At 37.8% G+C, this 13,891-nt stretch overlaps 1 protein-coding gene across 6 annotated transcripts in view; it reads left to right on the forward strand.

Annotated features, from left to right (window-relative positions):
- ikzf2 (IKAROS family zinc finger 2) overlaps positions 1-13,891 on the forward strand; it is a 195,111-nt gene that overhangs the window by 98,886 nt on the left and 82,334 nt on the right. For 4 of the 6 annotated variants that reach the window (XM_067988114.1, XM_067988116.1, XM_067988118.1 and 1 more), the window contains exons 4-5: positions 7,950-8,004; positions 8,377-8,478. In XM_067988114.1, the coding sequence (XP_067844215.1) occupies positions 7,950-8,004; positions 8,377-8,478 (157 nt within the window). Of the gene's footprint in view, positions 1-5,716; positions 5,887-7,949; positions 8,005-8,376; positions 8,479-8,533; positions 8,689-13,891 lie in introns of those variants that run through there. The other 2 variants (XM_067988119.1, XM_067988120.1) reach the window with 2 other exon arrangements.

Consider the following 13,891-nt stretch of genomic DNA (forward strand, 5'->3'; position numbering starts at 1 on the left):
ACTCACTGTGTAAATAAATTTCTCCTAACCCCCCCTCACTCTTTTAGTGACAGTTTTAAATTGATGACCCCACCTCACTGGCTCTCCAATGGGATGCCCAAAACTGCACACAGTACTTTACTTTTGTATTCCTCTATTTATAAATCTCAAAATTCTATTGGCCTTTTTCATGGCTTGTACTTTCAGGGAATTATGTATTTGAACCCCTGGGTCTCTCTGTTCATCCATGCTCTTCAGTGTCTTTCCATTAAGTGTATACTTCCATTTCTTGTTTTTTTTTCTCTTAAAATATAAACCTGTCTGCCCATTCTGCCAGCCTGTTTATGTCTTCCTGAAGTCTTTTACAGTCCTCCTCACTGTTTGCCAAATCTCCCACTTTTGTGTCCAGCAAATATTGAGATTGTGATTCCTATATACAAGTCCAAATCATCTATATATACTGAACAAAAGTGAACTCAGCACTGACCCCTGGGGTACACCACTTCCAATCCTTCTCCAGCCTGAACAACACCCATTTACTCTTTATTTTCTGTCCATCAAACAACTTTCTAACCATCCTGCTACATTTCCTCTTAGATCATATGCTTGAATTTTTCTAACAAGCCTTTTGTCAGATATCTTTTTGAATGCCTTCTGAAAATCCATCTACACTATATCTGCTGCCTTTCCCTTTATTTAATCAGTCACTTCTTCAAAGACAATTATAAAACTTGTCAAAAACAACTTGCCTTTAATAAATTCTTGCTGGCTGTCCTTGATTAATACATGCATTTCTAAATGTCCACTAATTTGATCTTGAATTATAGATTCTAAAGGTTAGTCCACAACTGATGTTATACTAACTGGTCTATAGTTACTCAATTTATCCTTATCTCCCTTCTTAAACAATGGTGTTACATTTGCTACTCACTAGTCCCATGACACAATTTACATATTTAAGGAGGATTGAGAAATTGTGACCAGAGCCTTTGTTATCTCCTCTCTGATTTCCTTCAACAGTATAGTGTGCATGCCATCAGGACCCAGTGACTTATCCATCTTGAGTTTTGCCAATTCTTTCAAAAGCAATTCCTTTTCTACAGTTATTTCTAACAATTGTTCCATTTCCTCCTGTACATCTGCACTCTTACTTCCACCATCATTTGTAAATACTGATGCAAAATATTAATTTAATTTATCTGCCATACTTTCATTGTCCACATTTAGACTCTTACCAGCCCTTACTATTCCCTTATATTTCCTTTTATACTCTACCTGTCTTGCTCTCTCATATATATGTATATATATAATAAAATTGTATTATGTCTTAAAAACATTCCTTTTGTCAACTTGTCCCATTATAAATTCGATACCCCACTTATATTGGAAACTGCCCATGTAACGTAATCCCACTATAATTGCACACTCCAGCCAGTGGTGGCACTATAATGTATCAGTTTTGCATCTTCCAGCCTGTACTCCAGAGAAACTCCTATGCTTCATTCAATTCTACTTCTCTGCTTCTCAAATTGCTATTATTTTTGCTATTTAACTATAAATAATATAAGATCAAAGTATTATGCAAACATACAAGGTATCAAAATTGTGTGGGACAGGCTGGATGGACTAGAGGATCTTTTCCTGTACATCATTGTTTGTATGTTCATAGACAGACAGAATGTATGAGTTCAAAATGGTGACTGGTACATCGACACACCCTGACCCAATTATTCCTCATCCTCTAACCCTGCTTCACCTGAAGATTACACTTGACCTTGGCATTGGACATTGGTTTGTGTGTGCGTGTTTGTAAGTAATATTAAAAATCAGGGGGTAGAGTTTCCGCTTTGGGTGCAATCGATAAATTAAGCCCAAAGTGTGCCTGAAATTGTGCTAGTTAGGTTGCAGTTCAAGTTTCCGCTAAAATGCATTTGCGTAATCACAAATGTAAAATCTTCCATGAATCAGTGCAATCGGGCACCGTAATAAAATGTAATCATTTATATTTTTTTCTTTGCATTAAAAAATATTTATTGATGCTTTTAAGAGTGGTAACCTGGTGCAGTTTTATTAATGCAGCTGAAAATGGGTTTATTGCAAAAAATAATCATTTTCAATAAGAGTGTCTAGACCTCCACCTGTGAGTAACCTGATTTTAAATCACAGAAAATGACTTAAAAAACTGCACTGTACCATTTACTGGTTTCATTGATGTACACTAGTCAGTTTCTTAGTAAATTAAATATTTTTTGATATGTAAAAACTTTTAAAACATGCCTACTTGAGGCAAATCGTATAGATTTAAGGGGAAGCTAGATTAGCTCATGAGGGAGAAAGGAATAGAAGGGTATGCTGATAGGGTTAGATGAAGTAGGGAGGAAGGAGGCTTGTGTGGAGCATAAACATCGAATGGCCTGATTCTGTGCTGTAGTTTCGATGTATCTCGATGTACTAATGCCTGTGCGCCTAAGAAAATCAGCGCAATTTGAAGAGCCTTCCCTAACCAGTGTAATCGATGGAAACTCGCAAACTCGACCTGGGGGCGTGGCCAGTTTTGTGGGCGGGGCCTGATCCAGTCAAATTGAATCTTAAACAAGCGTAAAAGATCGTGGAAAACTCTTAAGTAAGTGGTTTTGGGTGTAACTCACTTATGTTTAAAATTCCCCAATCTTTTTTGCTGGTTCAGCCGGTTCCATCCGGATTGTGCTGATATTACTGGTGTAAACGAACGGAAACTCTACCCCCTTGTGTATGTGCACATTTTGTGTCCAACTTCCTGTTGTCCCGATTTTGGTCAGGCTTTTATGTCAATACTTAACATTGAAACTGTCTATGGAGGCACAGAATTGAAATATTGCATGTAAACAGTTGTCTGTAGCCATGTAGTTGGAGGCTGCAGCTAGTAGGTGGCACTGTGGAGACAGTTTCTGAAGTGTGACTATTCTAATGCTCTCCTGGCCAGCCTCCCACCTGGCATCCTCCTTAAACTTGAACTCGTCCAAAACTCCGTTCTCCCATCCCCTGTGCTCGCTGTCCTACATTGGCTCTCGATCCGGCAATGCCTCAATTTTAAAATTCTCATCCTTGTTTACAAATCCCTCCATGGCCTCGCCCCTCCCTATCTCTGTAACCTCCTTCAGCCCTACAACTCTCCGCGATCTCTGCACTCCTCCATTTCTGGTCTCTTGTGCATCCCCGATTTTCATAGCTCCACCATTGGCAGCCGCTCCTTCAGCTGCTTAGGCCCTAAGCTCTGGAACTCCCTCCCTAAACCTCTTTGCATTTCTACCTTGCTCTCCTCATTAAAGACTCTCCTTAAAGCCTATTTCTTTGACCAAGCTTTTGGTCACCTGACCTAATATCTCCTTATGTAGCTGGTGTTAAATTTTGTTTGATAACCCTCCTGTGAAGCTGCTTGAGATGTTTTACTACGCTAAAGGTGCTGTATAAATGCAAGTTGTTGTTGTTGTGCCTCCCACCTGGGTGGCCAACTTGTGTATATAAAACTTCACTGGGCAATGCCACTGGCAATTTATTAGCGTGTATAAAGAGTTTGTTGATAAACTTTGACCTTATATCAACTTCTAGTCTGTTACCTGATTATAAGGGACCAAAACTAACCATTTGTAATTTTTCAGTCAGTCCAAGCTCCACAAATGGATTTTGGAAGGAGAGGATGTGTGTATTAAAAATACACGAGAAACGCTCGGTGACTTTATACTCCAGTATGTATTCTCGTTGTCCAGAACAAATGTAATTGAAAGAATCTGGAGGTAAATTGCAGAAAGTACAGGCTATTATAACGATGACGTAAACGAGCACCGTGTGTAGGAATTGCTTCTCAATGAAAAGATAAACGTGACTTAAGAAGACATATAGATGACAGATTCACGTTCACTTATATTTGTCCGCTCCTTGTTCCCTTTTGGCATGCATAAATCAAGAAACTGGTGTCAACTCTGAGAAGTGTGTAATTCATCAAGTATTTTTTAAAAACTACATAAAGCCGGCCGCTTTCTCCAATATGGAAACTATTTGAAGACATTTAGCTCATAGTTGTAGGATAATAACTATTCTCCGGGATAAAACTGGAAAGCCACATTATAGGTTCCTATCAGTTGTGATTGAACAAATTAATAAAATCTTTCAACAATCGAAACTAAACATGAAACATTACCCATGTGAGTGCGTAAATGTCCAAGAATTTTGCTTTTTAACCCTAAATGCTACAGCATATATGTGTCCTTCGCATCATTTGAAGCATTCGCTGTTCTCTGTGGAACTGAAATAATACTACTTTGCTGACGAACTTTATTTATGTTCCTTCTGAGTAGAGATTAGATCACTTGTAGATTTCAGTTGATGACAAACAGACTGGTTCTCCACATTAAAGTTAACGTGGGGGACAACTTATTTGGTACTTTTTTTAAACGAAGTACCTTGTAAAGAGTGGTATGCCTAATCAGTGTATTTGTCCGCTCCTTGTTCTCTTTTGGCATGCATAAATCAAGAAACTGGTGTCAACTCTGAGAAGTGTGAAATTCATCAAGTATTTAAAAAAAACTACATAAAGCCGGCTGCTTTCTCCAGTGTATCATCTGAAAATATTATTGACCAGCTGAACCCAGATAATGTCCTTGTGGATTAGATTAAGCCTACTGTGGATGAAATGTGATACAGAGACATAGGGGAAAACTAGAACACGGAGACCGGATGTGGTGGGGGGTGTACAATCGTCAAAATGTACATACGATTGTCAAATGATCATTAAAACATTTTTAAAGGTTGTGGTTCACTGAAGATTTAAAGAAATCACTGAATTTAAAATAGTTGAAATATGCCCAGCAGTGAATCCCATATTACAAATTAGAGTGACTTTATATGAGTGAAATAAAATGTGCAAGATATCAGTGATGTAAAAGACATATATGATTAGTGTTCAGGATTTTTTTGAAATGATGCATCATCAGATCACTGTCCTGTGGCTATCATCAAGGTCACTGTTTTTAAAAAATGGGCAGAATCGCAAAATTCAATCTACAAAACACTGGTAAAAATCCTAGAATCCAGTGTTACGAAACAGAATGTCACTTATTCAGTCACCAGAGACCCTAACTGTAAAGGTGATGGTGAAATGCCATCCCCAGACTGTAAAAATCACCAGTCCCGTGTAATTAAAAAATGGACTTAGTCACTTAAATCATTGAGTCTGCTAATAATAAACCGTAATACTGTATTTCCTTGGATCATCTATCTCTACCGCATTTAACATCAACTAGGTAGCACTCTTTGATCTAACTGCTCAAATGGGCTAATATGTAGAGAGTTCTTTAATTAAATGAATTAAAATTTTTAAAGTTGACAAGTGTAACTATTTGAAAAATGGCCTATAACCAATTACAGTGCAATTCATTATTAGCAAAGGAACGCTGTTGGTGTACCCAAAGTGAATCGTCTGATTCTTTTTGTATACATTGGTAAATTGCCTGGATAAGTTTATTAATATTGGTTCAAAATAATATCCACAATTTAACACTCATTGTCAATGCATTCATGATTTATTGCATATTAATAGTTGGCGTGTTGCCAGTATTATTAGCGACAGGTTTGTGTAGTAGACTGCAAAAAAAGGAGCTTTATGTGCCATAATGATTGGCCGGATTTCTGTGTGGTTCTTATCTTTGGTGTTTCCCTTGTGTCGACTGAAGTGCATCTTTGCTCTAGTCGATCGCCGAGAGGCAGAACGGCGCGGTTCGGTTTCTCGGAGCTTGACACACTCCCATACTACCACGGCGAAGATGGAGGAAGTGGCTGCTGGATTAGCAGCGTTTCACATCCAGCAGCTCGCCTCTGTGCAATACTAAAGAGAATGGTGATGGATTTGTTTGACCGTGGCCCATCACTGAGGTAATCACAAGGCTTACTTCTGCACCAGTCAGAAAAGCGAATCAGATCAGTTTGATTCAGCGGAGATTTTAAAAAAGAAAGTTAAGTGCCTGCACATATACTGTACAGACCTAATGACTTGTTGCAGCCCCAAACAAATTCCCCTCGTATTCATACGGTGGCTGGGCTAGTGTCAGGATTCGTGTTGATAGCAATCGCACGCATATCATGCACTCACAGTTGTTAAAGTATCATTGTACAGTAAATATGAATGAATTAAGAGCCTAGCGTGATCACTGGCATTATCACCCATGACCTTCTTGCTCATACCTGATTGATATTGTCAGTGCCAATGGAAATGTGTTTTTTTTCTCAGCACTTGTCACAAACCACTGAAAGAAAGAATATTTTGCCACGGGCCATTTAAACAATCCTGGTAACTTGGCCTGAATCTAAAAGCCTGTTCGTCTCCCTCTCTCTCTCGTCGATTCCTTAGGAACCGGTGTATCAAGTTTTTTTTGTTAATCGCATTGCCGTGGCGCTGACCTCTTTCTCTCCCGAAGTACTGTACGCTAACATTCCTGAACACTTTTCCAACACCCGTTCCATACCTTGCCATTTTTATCCTCAACACCAGTAAGAACTGACAGTCGCTTGACTTTGACGCTTTTCATCAGATCTGTAGGCTGGAATGAGGGAAATGCTGGCGTGAACAAACGTAAACAGGGCTGTAGTGTGTATTTTAACCATTTTTGTTGGTGGGACTTTTCTTCCTGTTTGTTGCAGTGTGCCTGACGCAGGTTTCAGCTTTTACTCGGAGGAGCTGGGTTCGATTCGGCTGATTTTGTTGTACGTGTATTTTAATGGTGATATTAGAACTAATGTACATTTTGGTTCTATGCAAATATCGCATTGGTTTTTAAAAAAAATGTTATTTGTAGATACCTAGTAATTGGTTTGGGTCGTAGATTGTCGCTGGGTAAGATTTATTCCACGGTATTTGTGACTGTAAATAGTATATCTGACTCCACTGTAAAACACAACAAAAAGAGGAACATAGAATTCACACTTTTCAGGGAAGTAGCTGGAGGCAAGTGGAGAAATAACCCTATTCCAGTAAGTAATGCAACGTTCCTGTCGTCATGGCTAAAAATATTTGAGATCAATAGAAATTGATTCAGATTAATCCGCAGCAGTTGACTCCTAGTGCCGCACCGTTCGTGAAATTAGCCCATACTCCTGGAAAAAAAAAGTAACCGTGCCTCAGAGAATCTCACCCATAGTCTCAATGCTATTCAATCTCTCAGGACAGATATAAAGAGTATTATTGCATTGGGCGTCAAGAATTGCTTGATCTCTGGGCTGATGTTTACCCTTCTCAATAGATATCGTTTTGCTTGACTTTCAATGATTTGTAAATTTATTAGCGCAGTTTTAGTGGTATGTACAAAAATATGGTAATTACATAAGCCAGAAGTTTAGATTGTTTCAATTACCAATGAATGTCATATGATTAATTCACAGTAATAGGTTAAAGGAATTACAGTAACTGAAAAAGGTTGAAAAGATATGTTTTAATATGACTGATGTAGATAATTTTATGATAACACGTTACCAGGAACTGGCCAGCAACCCATCTTGTTAGGCTGAAGAAATGTCAGTGGAAATATGTTCTTTGAAACTTCTAGTTAGTTGCTGTACTGACTTCTAACAAAGTTTGCGGTCACTCCATGCATCCTTGTAAGTAGGATGCTTGACACTGCCATAATCCAGGACTGTCCATAACAGTAACAAAACCAGGAAATATGCCACAGTAATTTACTTCAGATGATGCACACAGTATTTAGAGCTAGGATTGTTTTACATAGTCAAACAATACTGCAATTTTTAAAATGCCTTTAAAAACAACCTTCAGCCTCTGGAAGTTGTAGTCATATAGTGCAACTATCACCACACCACATAGTAGGTGTAACATCAGTGCAAAGATAGGGTTCCACAATCACAGGTGTCTTTTAATTATCGTTAGCACATTTCGGTGACGAATAGACATCCGGCATGACATTTTCTGTCAATTTTTCTTACAGCACTGCACTTTGAATATGGAAACAGAGGCAACTGATGGGCCTATCACTGTTGGTGGTGAGTTTTAAAACTAATGATCAAGAAATATTTTGAACTTAAAGTTGTAAAAATTCTTGCAGATAACAGTTCTCTATGTGCTCATTTAATTTCAAATGCTGCTTTTTAAAATCTAGTGCTGTTCTTTGACTTTATAATAACCAAAGGAAGTGAACTTTTTAAATAAAATATGCTTTTAAAGCAGGATGCACAGTAAATTCCCCAAGATAAATCACTCTTTTCCTTCTGGCTAATGCACTGTAGCTTTATATCATATTTAAGTTAACCCTTAGAAGAAGACTAACTCACTTTGCACAAGAAGAATTATTTATTGGAAACAAAAACTATGCTTTATTAACTACTGTGTGATGACTGACCTTTTCATTGGAACAGGTAGTGATGACTTCTCTCCCAAGATGGAGCATTCAAGGGTGGTGGTCCCCACCACAAGCACGCCCAATGGCCAATACACCTCCCTGAGTCACATGACAAACAGTAAGTATCTTTTTTTATTTTTGTGCTAGTGTCTACTCTGCACCAGCAGAACTCTCCGAACCTGCTGGTTCCGTTGCCACAGCATAAAATACACTCAACTCTCTGAACAGAAACTCGGCAAAGCCTGTTTAATACTCGTAAATATGGACCTACTTAGTGGTTTAAATTATGGAACATATGGATTTGGAAATTTATGTTTATCCTTGCCAGGTATGATTTATTTGGGTTTAGTTTCGCAACTGTTTATGTTCTTATGAGGTTTTATATGTATTAAATAGATGTTTTTGAAGAATAAATAATTGGTTTAGAATTTCTTAAAATTATTAATTAATTTTTCACAATTATCTGAGAGAGAACTTGATTACATTGAGGATTTTAGTATAAATATAGATAGTAAATAGAAGTAGAATTTCCAAAAATAGCTATGTAATTTGTTGCACATGAAACCACTTTAGTCAGTCTTGGTACCTTATAGAACCTTGTATTTTATTTTCTGTCTTAATTTCTACACTATCTAATTTACAGTAAGTCACAGAAAAGTTGCTATAGTAAATAATAATCATATCAGAAGTATTTTTGATTTGTAGTCTTTGTTCCCTGGTGTGGTTTGTTCCATTTGTCAGAATGCTGGACTCAGAAAATACTTCTGCGTGCTTAGGAAGTATTCTGTGGTTATGAATGTTACCAACTGATGTAAAACTTAGTTGCCAGAAGAGTTGACTGCTACATTGCTCTCTACCAAAGAAAGATGGCAGATGCTGTCTGTTGTTCATAGATTACACAAGTTGCTACTGTAATTTTGGCTAAAATTAGGTATGTTACAGGTTACTAAACCTAGTTTTAAAATATAAGCAGGTGCTCCATGCAGCTGATGCAAATATGGATTATGGCATTCACAGGCATAATAGTAATTTGGAAGATCAATGCAAATCATACATTCAAAGATAGAAGCTGTTTGCTCCTTTGATGTGAACTGGCTTACTTCTAAAATTAACAAGACTTGAAAAGAATATCTGTTTTAAGTAAAAGATATGTAATTTGAATCGTTTTTACTTCAATATTTAAAATTTATGAAGTTTAGCTGGAGTGAGAGAAAGTCATTGAACACCTTGAATGTATTTTTGAGCTTTTGAAAATTACTTTCTGTGTACAATTTCAGTAATTCCTTTACACTTCTATCTAAATTTTAAGAACATATGATTTTTCTCTTGGGATAAAAGAAAGCTTAATGGAAAATCTTGCACCTATTGAAAAGGAGTAGATTTTAACTTTCTTGGATGGTCCACTGCAGTTTATGCTGGTAGGCACCGCGATTTTGGACGTGGCCTAAAAGAAAGTTATAATAGAGGCAAAAGTTGAATTTGAACATATTCTATCATGTACTAGAAAATTGTAAAAATGGTTTGGAAAATATTTGCTGCATACTGACTATTCATTAGCAGTGCTTAATATCAGGTGGGGTGCACTGAGGAATGAGATGCCTTTGCTGTTAATCATATTGCAAATTGTTTGGGGTTAGTATGGACATGAACAAAGCTTTTTGGGATGAAATATTTAAAGAATGTGGAGATCCCTGTTTTCCCTGCTGTACATGGTTTCTTTTGACATTTTAGAATAGAAAAGTAGTATTAATTCTGGTACTTTTACAGTAGCTTTCTTAATACAGGTTTCTCCATGTCTTTGGTTACTTTTTTAATACTTTTACTGTTAATCTCATTTGAATCTCATGGGACAAACTATGTTACTATATTTCTACTGCAGTTGCCAGAACAGAATGAATTGGGAATGAAACCTGCTGTTTCTTTTTAGAACGTGATAGTATTGTATATTATTTCTTACTGTTGACTTATGATTACTGTCTATGGAAATGGGGTTGGGAACAGCAGGGAGTGCAGTGTGGTACTACACAATGTAACTTATATTTTCGGTGGGTGGGGGGGGAAATCTGCCCTTAAAAATGATCCCTTTTTATCCTGTGCGTAAGCTGACACCTATGGCTCAAGGCCAAGTATTATTGGGAGAGTGAGGACGGTGCAGACAGGACTGGCAACAAGTTTGTTACAGGAATGGGGTGGAAGAAAGTGGGTTTGTCTCAGCCTTGGAGCTTTTGTCAAAACAGTGTTGTTTAACCTTTTGATTGCCAATCTTCTCCACCAACTACACATGTATGTTTATCCTTTAAAAAATAGATATGTTTATACAGAAAGGACTACTCTCTGTACAACAGACAGATTATTTGATGGTTATTTGATATAACTTTATAGCACATTAGTTATTTTGAACATTTAAATCAGATAGTTTCTCCAGAAGAATTTCCATTTAACTTTAATTGTTTCCTTAGAAAACTACCATCCTAATTGAAGCAATGACTGCCTCAAATTAAAGAAAAATGTCTTAATTTTAGTCAGCACTTCAATTAAGATCTGTGGAGTTCTAGCTATAATCAGTTTTTTTTGCATCTGTCAGAGTCATTGGCTTAATTAAAATAAAAATCACACTATTTCCTAACTATTATACAGTAATTTGGGGATAATAGTTTGATTGTAGTTTAAAAAAAAGAACTTGCATCCATTTCACGACCTCAGGACGTCCCAAAGCGCTTTACAGCCAATGAAGTCCTTTTTGAAGTATAGTTACTGTTGCAATGTAGGAAATGCTGCAGCCAATTTGTGCACAGCAAGGTCCCACAAACAGCAATGTGATAATGACCAGATAATCTGCTTTTTTAGTGATGGTGGTTGAGGGATAAATATTGGCCAGGACACCAGGGGAACTCCTCTGCTCGTCTTCAAAATAGTGCCATGGGATCTTTTACATCCACCTGAGAGGGTCTCAGTTTAACATCTCATCCGAAAGATGGTGGAAATACAGATCTATTAGCAGCCAAAAAAGAAAAGAAATGTTTCAGGTGGAGACACTTTGTTCATACAGGCGAAGGGTCTCCATCTGAAACATTAATCTGCCTTTCTTCTTAGAGCTGCTTACATTTCAGGTGGAGATCCTTCACCAGTTCTGTCAATGGTTCCCCACCCGAACTGTTAACCTGTCTTTTCACTTTTAAATGGTGACAGACTTGCAGTGCATTTCTAGCACCATCTAGCTTTGTTTTAGATTCACATCATTCACAGTTTTTCTTTTTATCTTTTGCTTGATTACAATTATTACAGTGAACATTTAAAAAAGGGAAATGATGAGATTACATGAAGGAAACATAGAATTTTTGTTATATCAGTATGTAAAATGCCTTATGTCACATTGATGTTGGGTACCATGCTTACCATTGGGTGTAAATGTTTGGAGAAGTGTGGAATGATTTTAAATAATGTTGCAAGACAGCGCTGTAATACGTAGGTTGGTCTTTTATGCAAATTCAGAACAAGAGAGTACCATGCGCTTATTACAAGATGGAGTTAACTTGTTCAATTCGTTTCAAAGTCTGCAACTTTTTTTTCTTTATTCATTTATGGGATGTGGGTGTTTATTGCCCATCCCCAATTGCCCTGAGAAGTTGGTGGTAGGCCATCTTCTTGGTAGGGGCTTATTACAACTGAGTGGCTTGCTAGACCACTTCAGAGGATAGTTAAGAGTCAACCACGTTGATGTGGGACTAAAGTCACATATATACCGGATGAGGATGGCTGGTTTACTTCCCTGAAGGATATTAGTGAACAAGTTGGCTTTTTATGACAATCTGACAGCTTCGTGGTCCCTTTTACTGATACTAGCTTTTTATTTCCCAGATTTTTTAAACTGAATTCAAATTCTCAAACTGCCATGGTGGGATCTGAACTCACGTTTTCTGGATTATTATTCCAAGCCTCTGGAATACTAGTCCAGTAATTTAACCACCACAATACTGTATAACTGGAGATATATGTGCACAAATCGTTAAAAGTGGCAGGGCAGGTTGAGAAAGCAGTTAAAAAAGCATACAGGATCCTGGGCTTTATAAATAGATGCATAGAGTACAAAAGCAAGGAAGTCATGATGAACCTTTATAAAACACTGGTTCGACCACAACTGGAATATTGTGTCCAGTTCTGGGCACTGCACTTTAGGAAAGATGTGAAGGCCTTAAAAAGGGTGCAGAAGAGATTTGCTAGAATGATTCCAGGTTTGAGGGACTTTAGTTACGTGGATAGACTGGAGAAGCTGGGGTTGTTCTCCTTGGAACAGAGAAGGTTGAGAGGAGATTTGATAGAGGTATTTAAAATCATGAAGGGTCTAGACAGAATAGATAGAGATAAGCTGTTGCCATTGGCAGAAGGGTCAAGAACCAGAGGACATAGATTTAAGGTGATTGGCAAAAGAACCAAAGGTGACATGAGGAAAAACTTTTTTATGCAGCGAGTTGTTAGGATCTGGAATGCACTGCCGGGGGTGTTGGGGGGGGTGGGGGTTGGTGGTGGAGGCAGATTCAATCATGGCTTTCAAAAGGGAACTGGATAAGTACTTGACAGGAAAAATTTGCAGGGCGACAGGGATAAGGCAGGGGAGTGGGACTAGCTGGATTGTTCTTGCATAGAGCTGGCACGGACTCGATGGGCCAAATGGCCTCCTTCCGTGCTGTAACCTTTCTATGATTCTATAACATGCTTGTTAATTGACACAATTTAAATGATGCAGAAATGATTCAGCTGGAATATTGTGTCCAAGTCTGGGCACCACACATTAGGAAGGATGTCAAGGTCTTAGAGAGATTGCAAAGGAGATTTACTAGAATGGTACCAGGGATGAGGGACTTCAGTTATTCAGAGAGACTGGAGAAGCTGGGATTGTTCTCCTTGGAGCAGAGAAGGTCAAAGGGAGATTCAATAAAGGTGTTCAAAATCATGAAGTGTTTTGATAGAATAAATAAGGAGCAATTGTTTCCAGTGGCAGAAGAGTCAGTAACCAAAGGACACAGAATTAAGGTAATTGTCAAAAGAACCAGAAACGAGATGATGAGAATTTTTTTTACGCAGCGAGTTGTTATGATCTGGAATGCACTGCCTGAAAGTGTAGTGGAAGAATTCAAAAGGGAATTGGATAAATATTGAAGGGAAAAAATTGGCAGGGCTATGGGGAAAGGGCAGAGGAGTGGGACTAATTGGATAGCTCTTTTAAAGAGCCGGCACAGACACGATGGGCCGAATGACCTCCTTCTGTGCTGTATCATTCCATGATTCTATGGTTCTATAAGTCTTAATGAGCATTATCTTGACACTTGATTGATATTGACAGGTTTTAAAACTGGCAGAGGCATATTATTTGGGATGGTTTGTTTGGATTGCTTTTGAGCTTGGCATAATTGCTAACTAAAATGCTAATTTAGGTGTCAATTTACTTTAAATTTTATATAACTGTTATTGCTAGCCTTTGAATGTAAGATTTTAGCCTTGCATTTGAAAACAGATGAACAATTAACAAGGGA

This window comes from Heptranchias perlo, chromosome 7 (genome assembly GCF_035084215.1).
Source record: "Heptranchias perlo isolate sHepPer1 chromosome 7, sHepPer1.hap1, whole genome shotgun sequence".
Taxonomy (NCBI): domain Eukaryota; kingdom Metazoa; phylum Chordata; class Chondrichthyes; order Hexanchiformes; family Hexanchidae; genus Heptranchias; species Heptranchias perlo.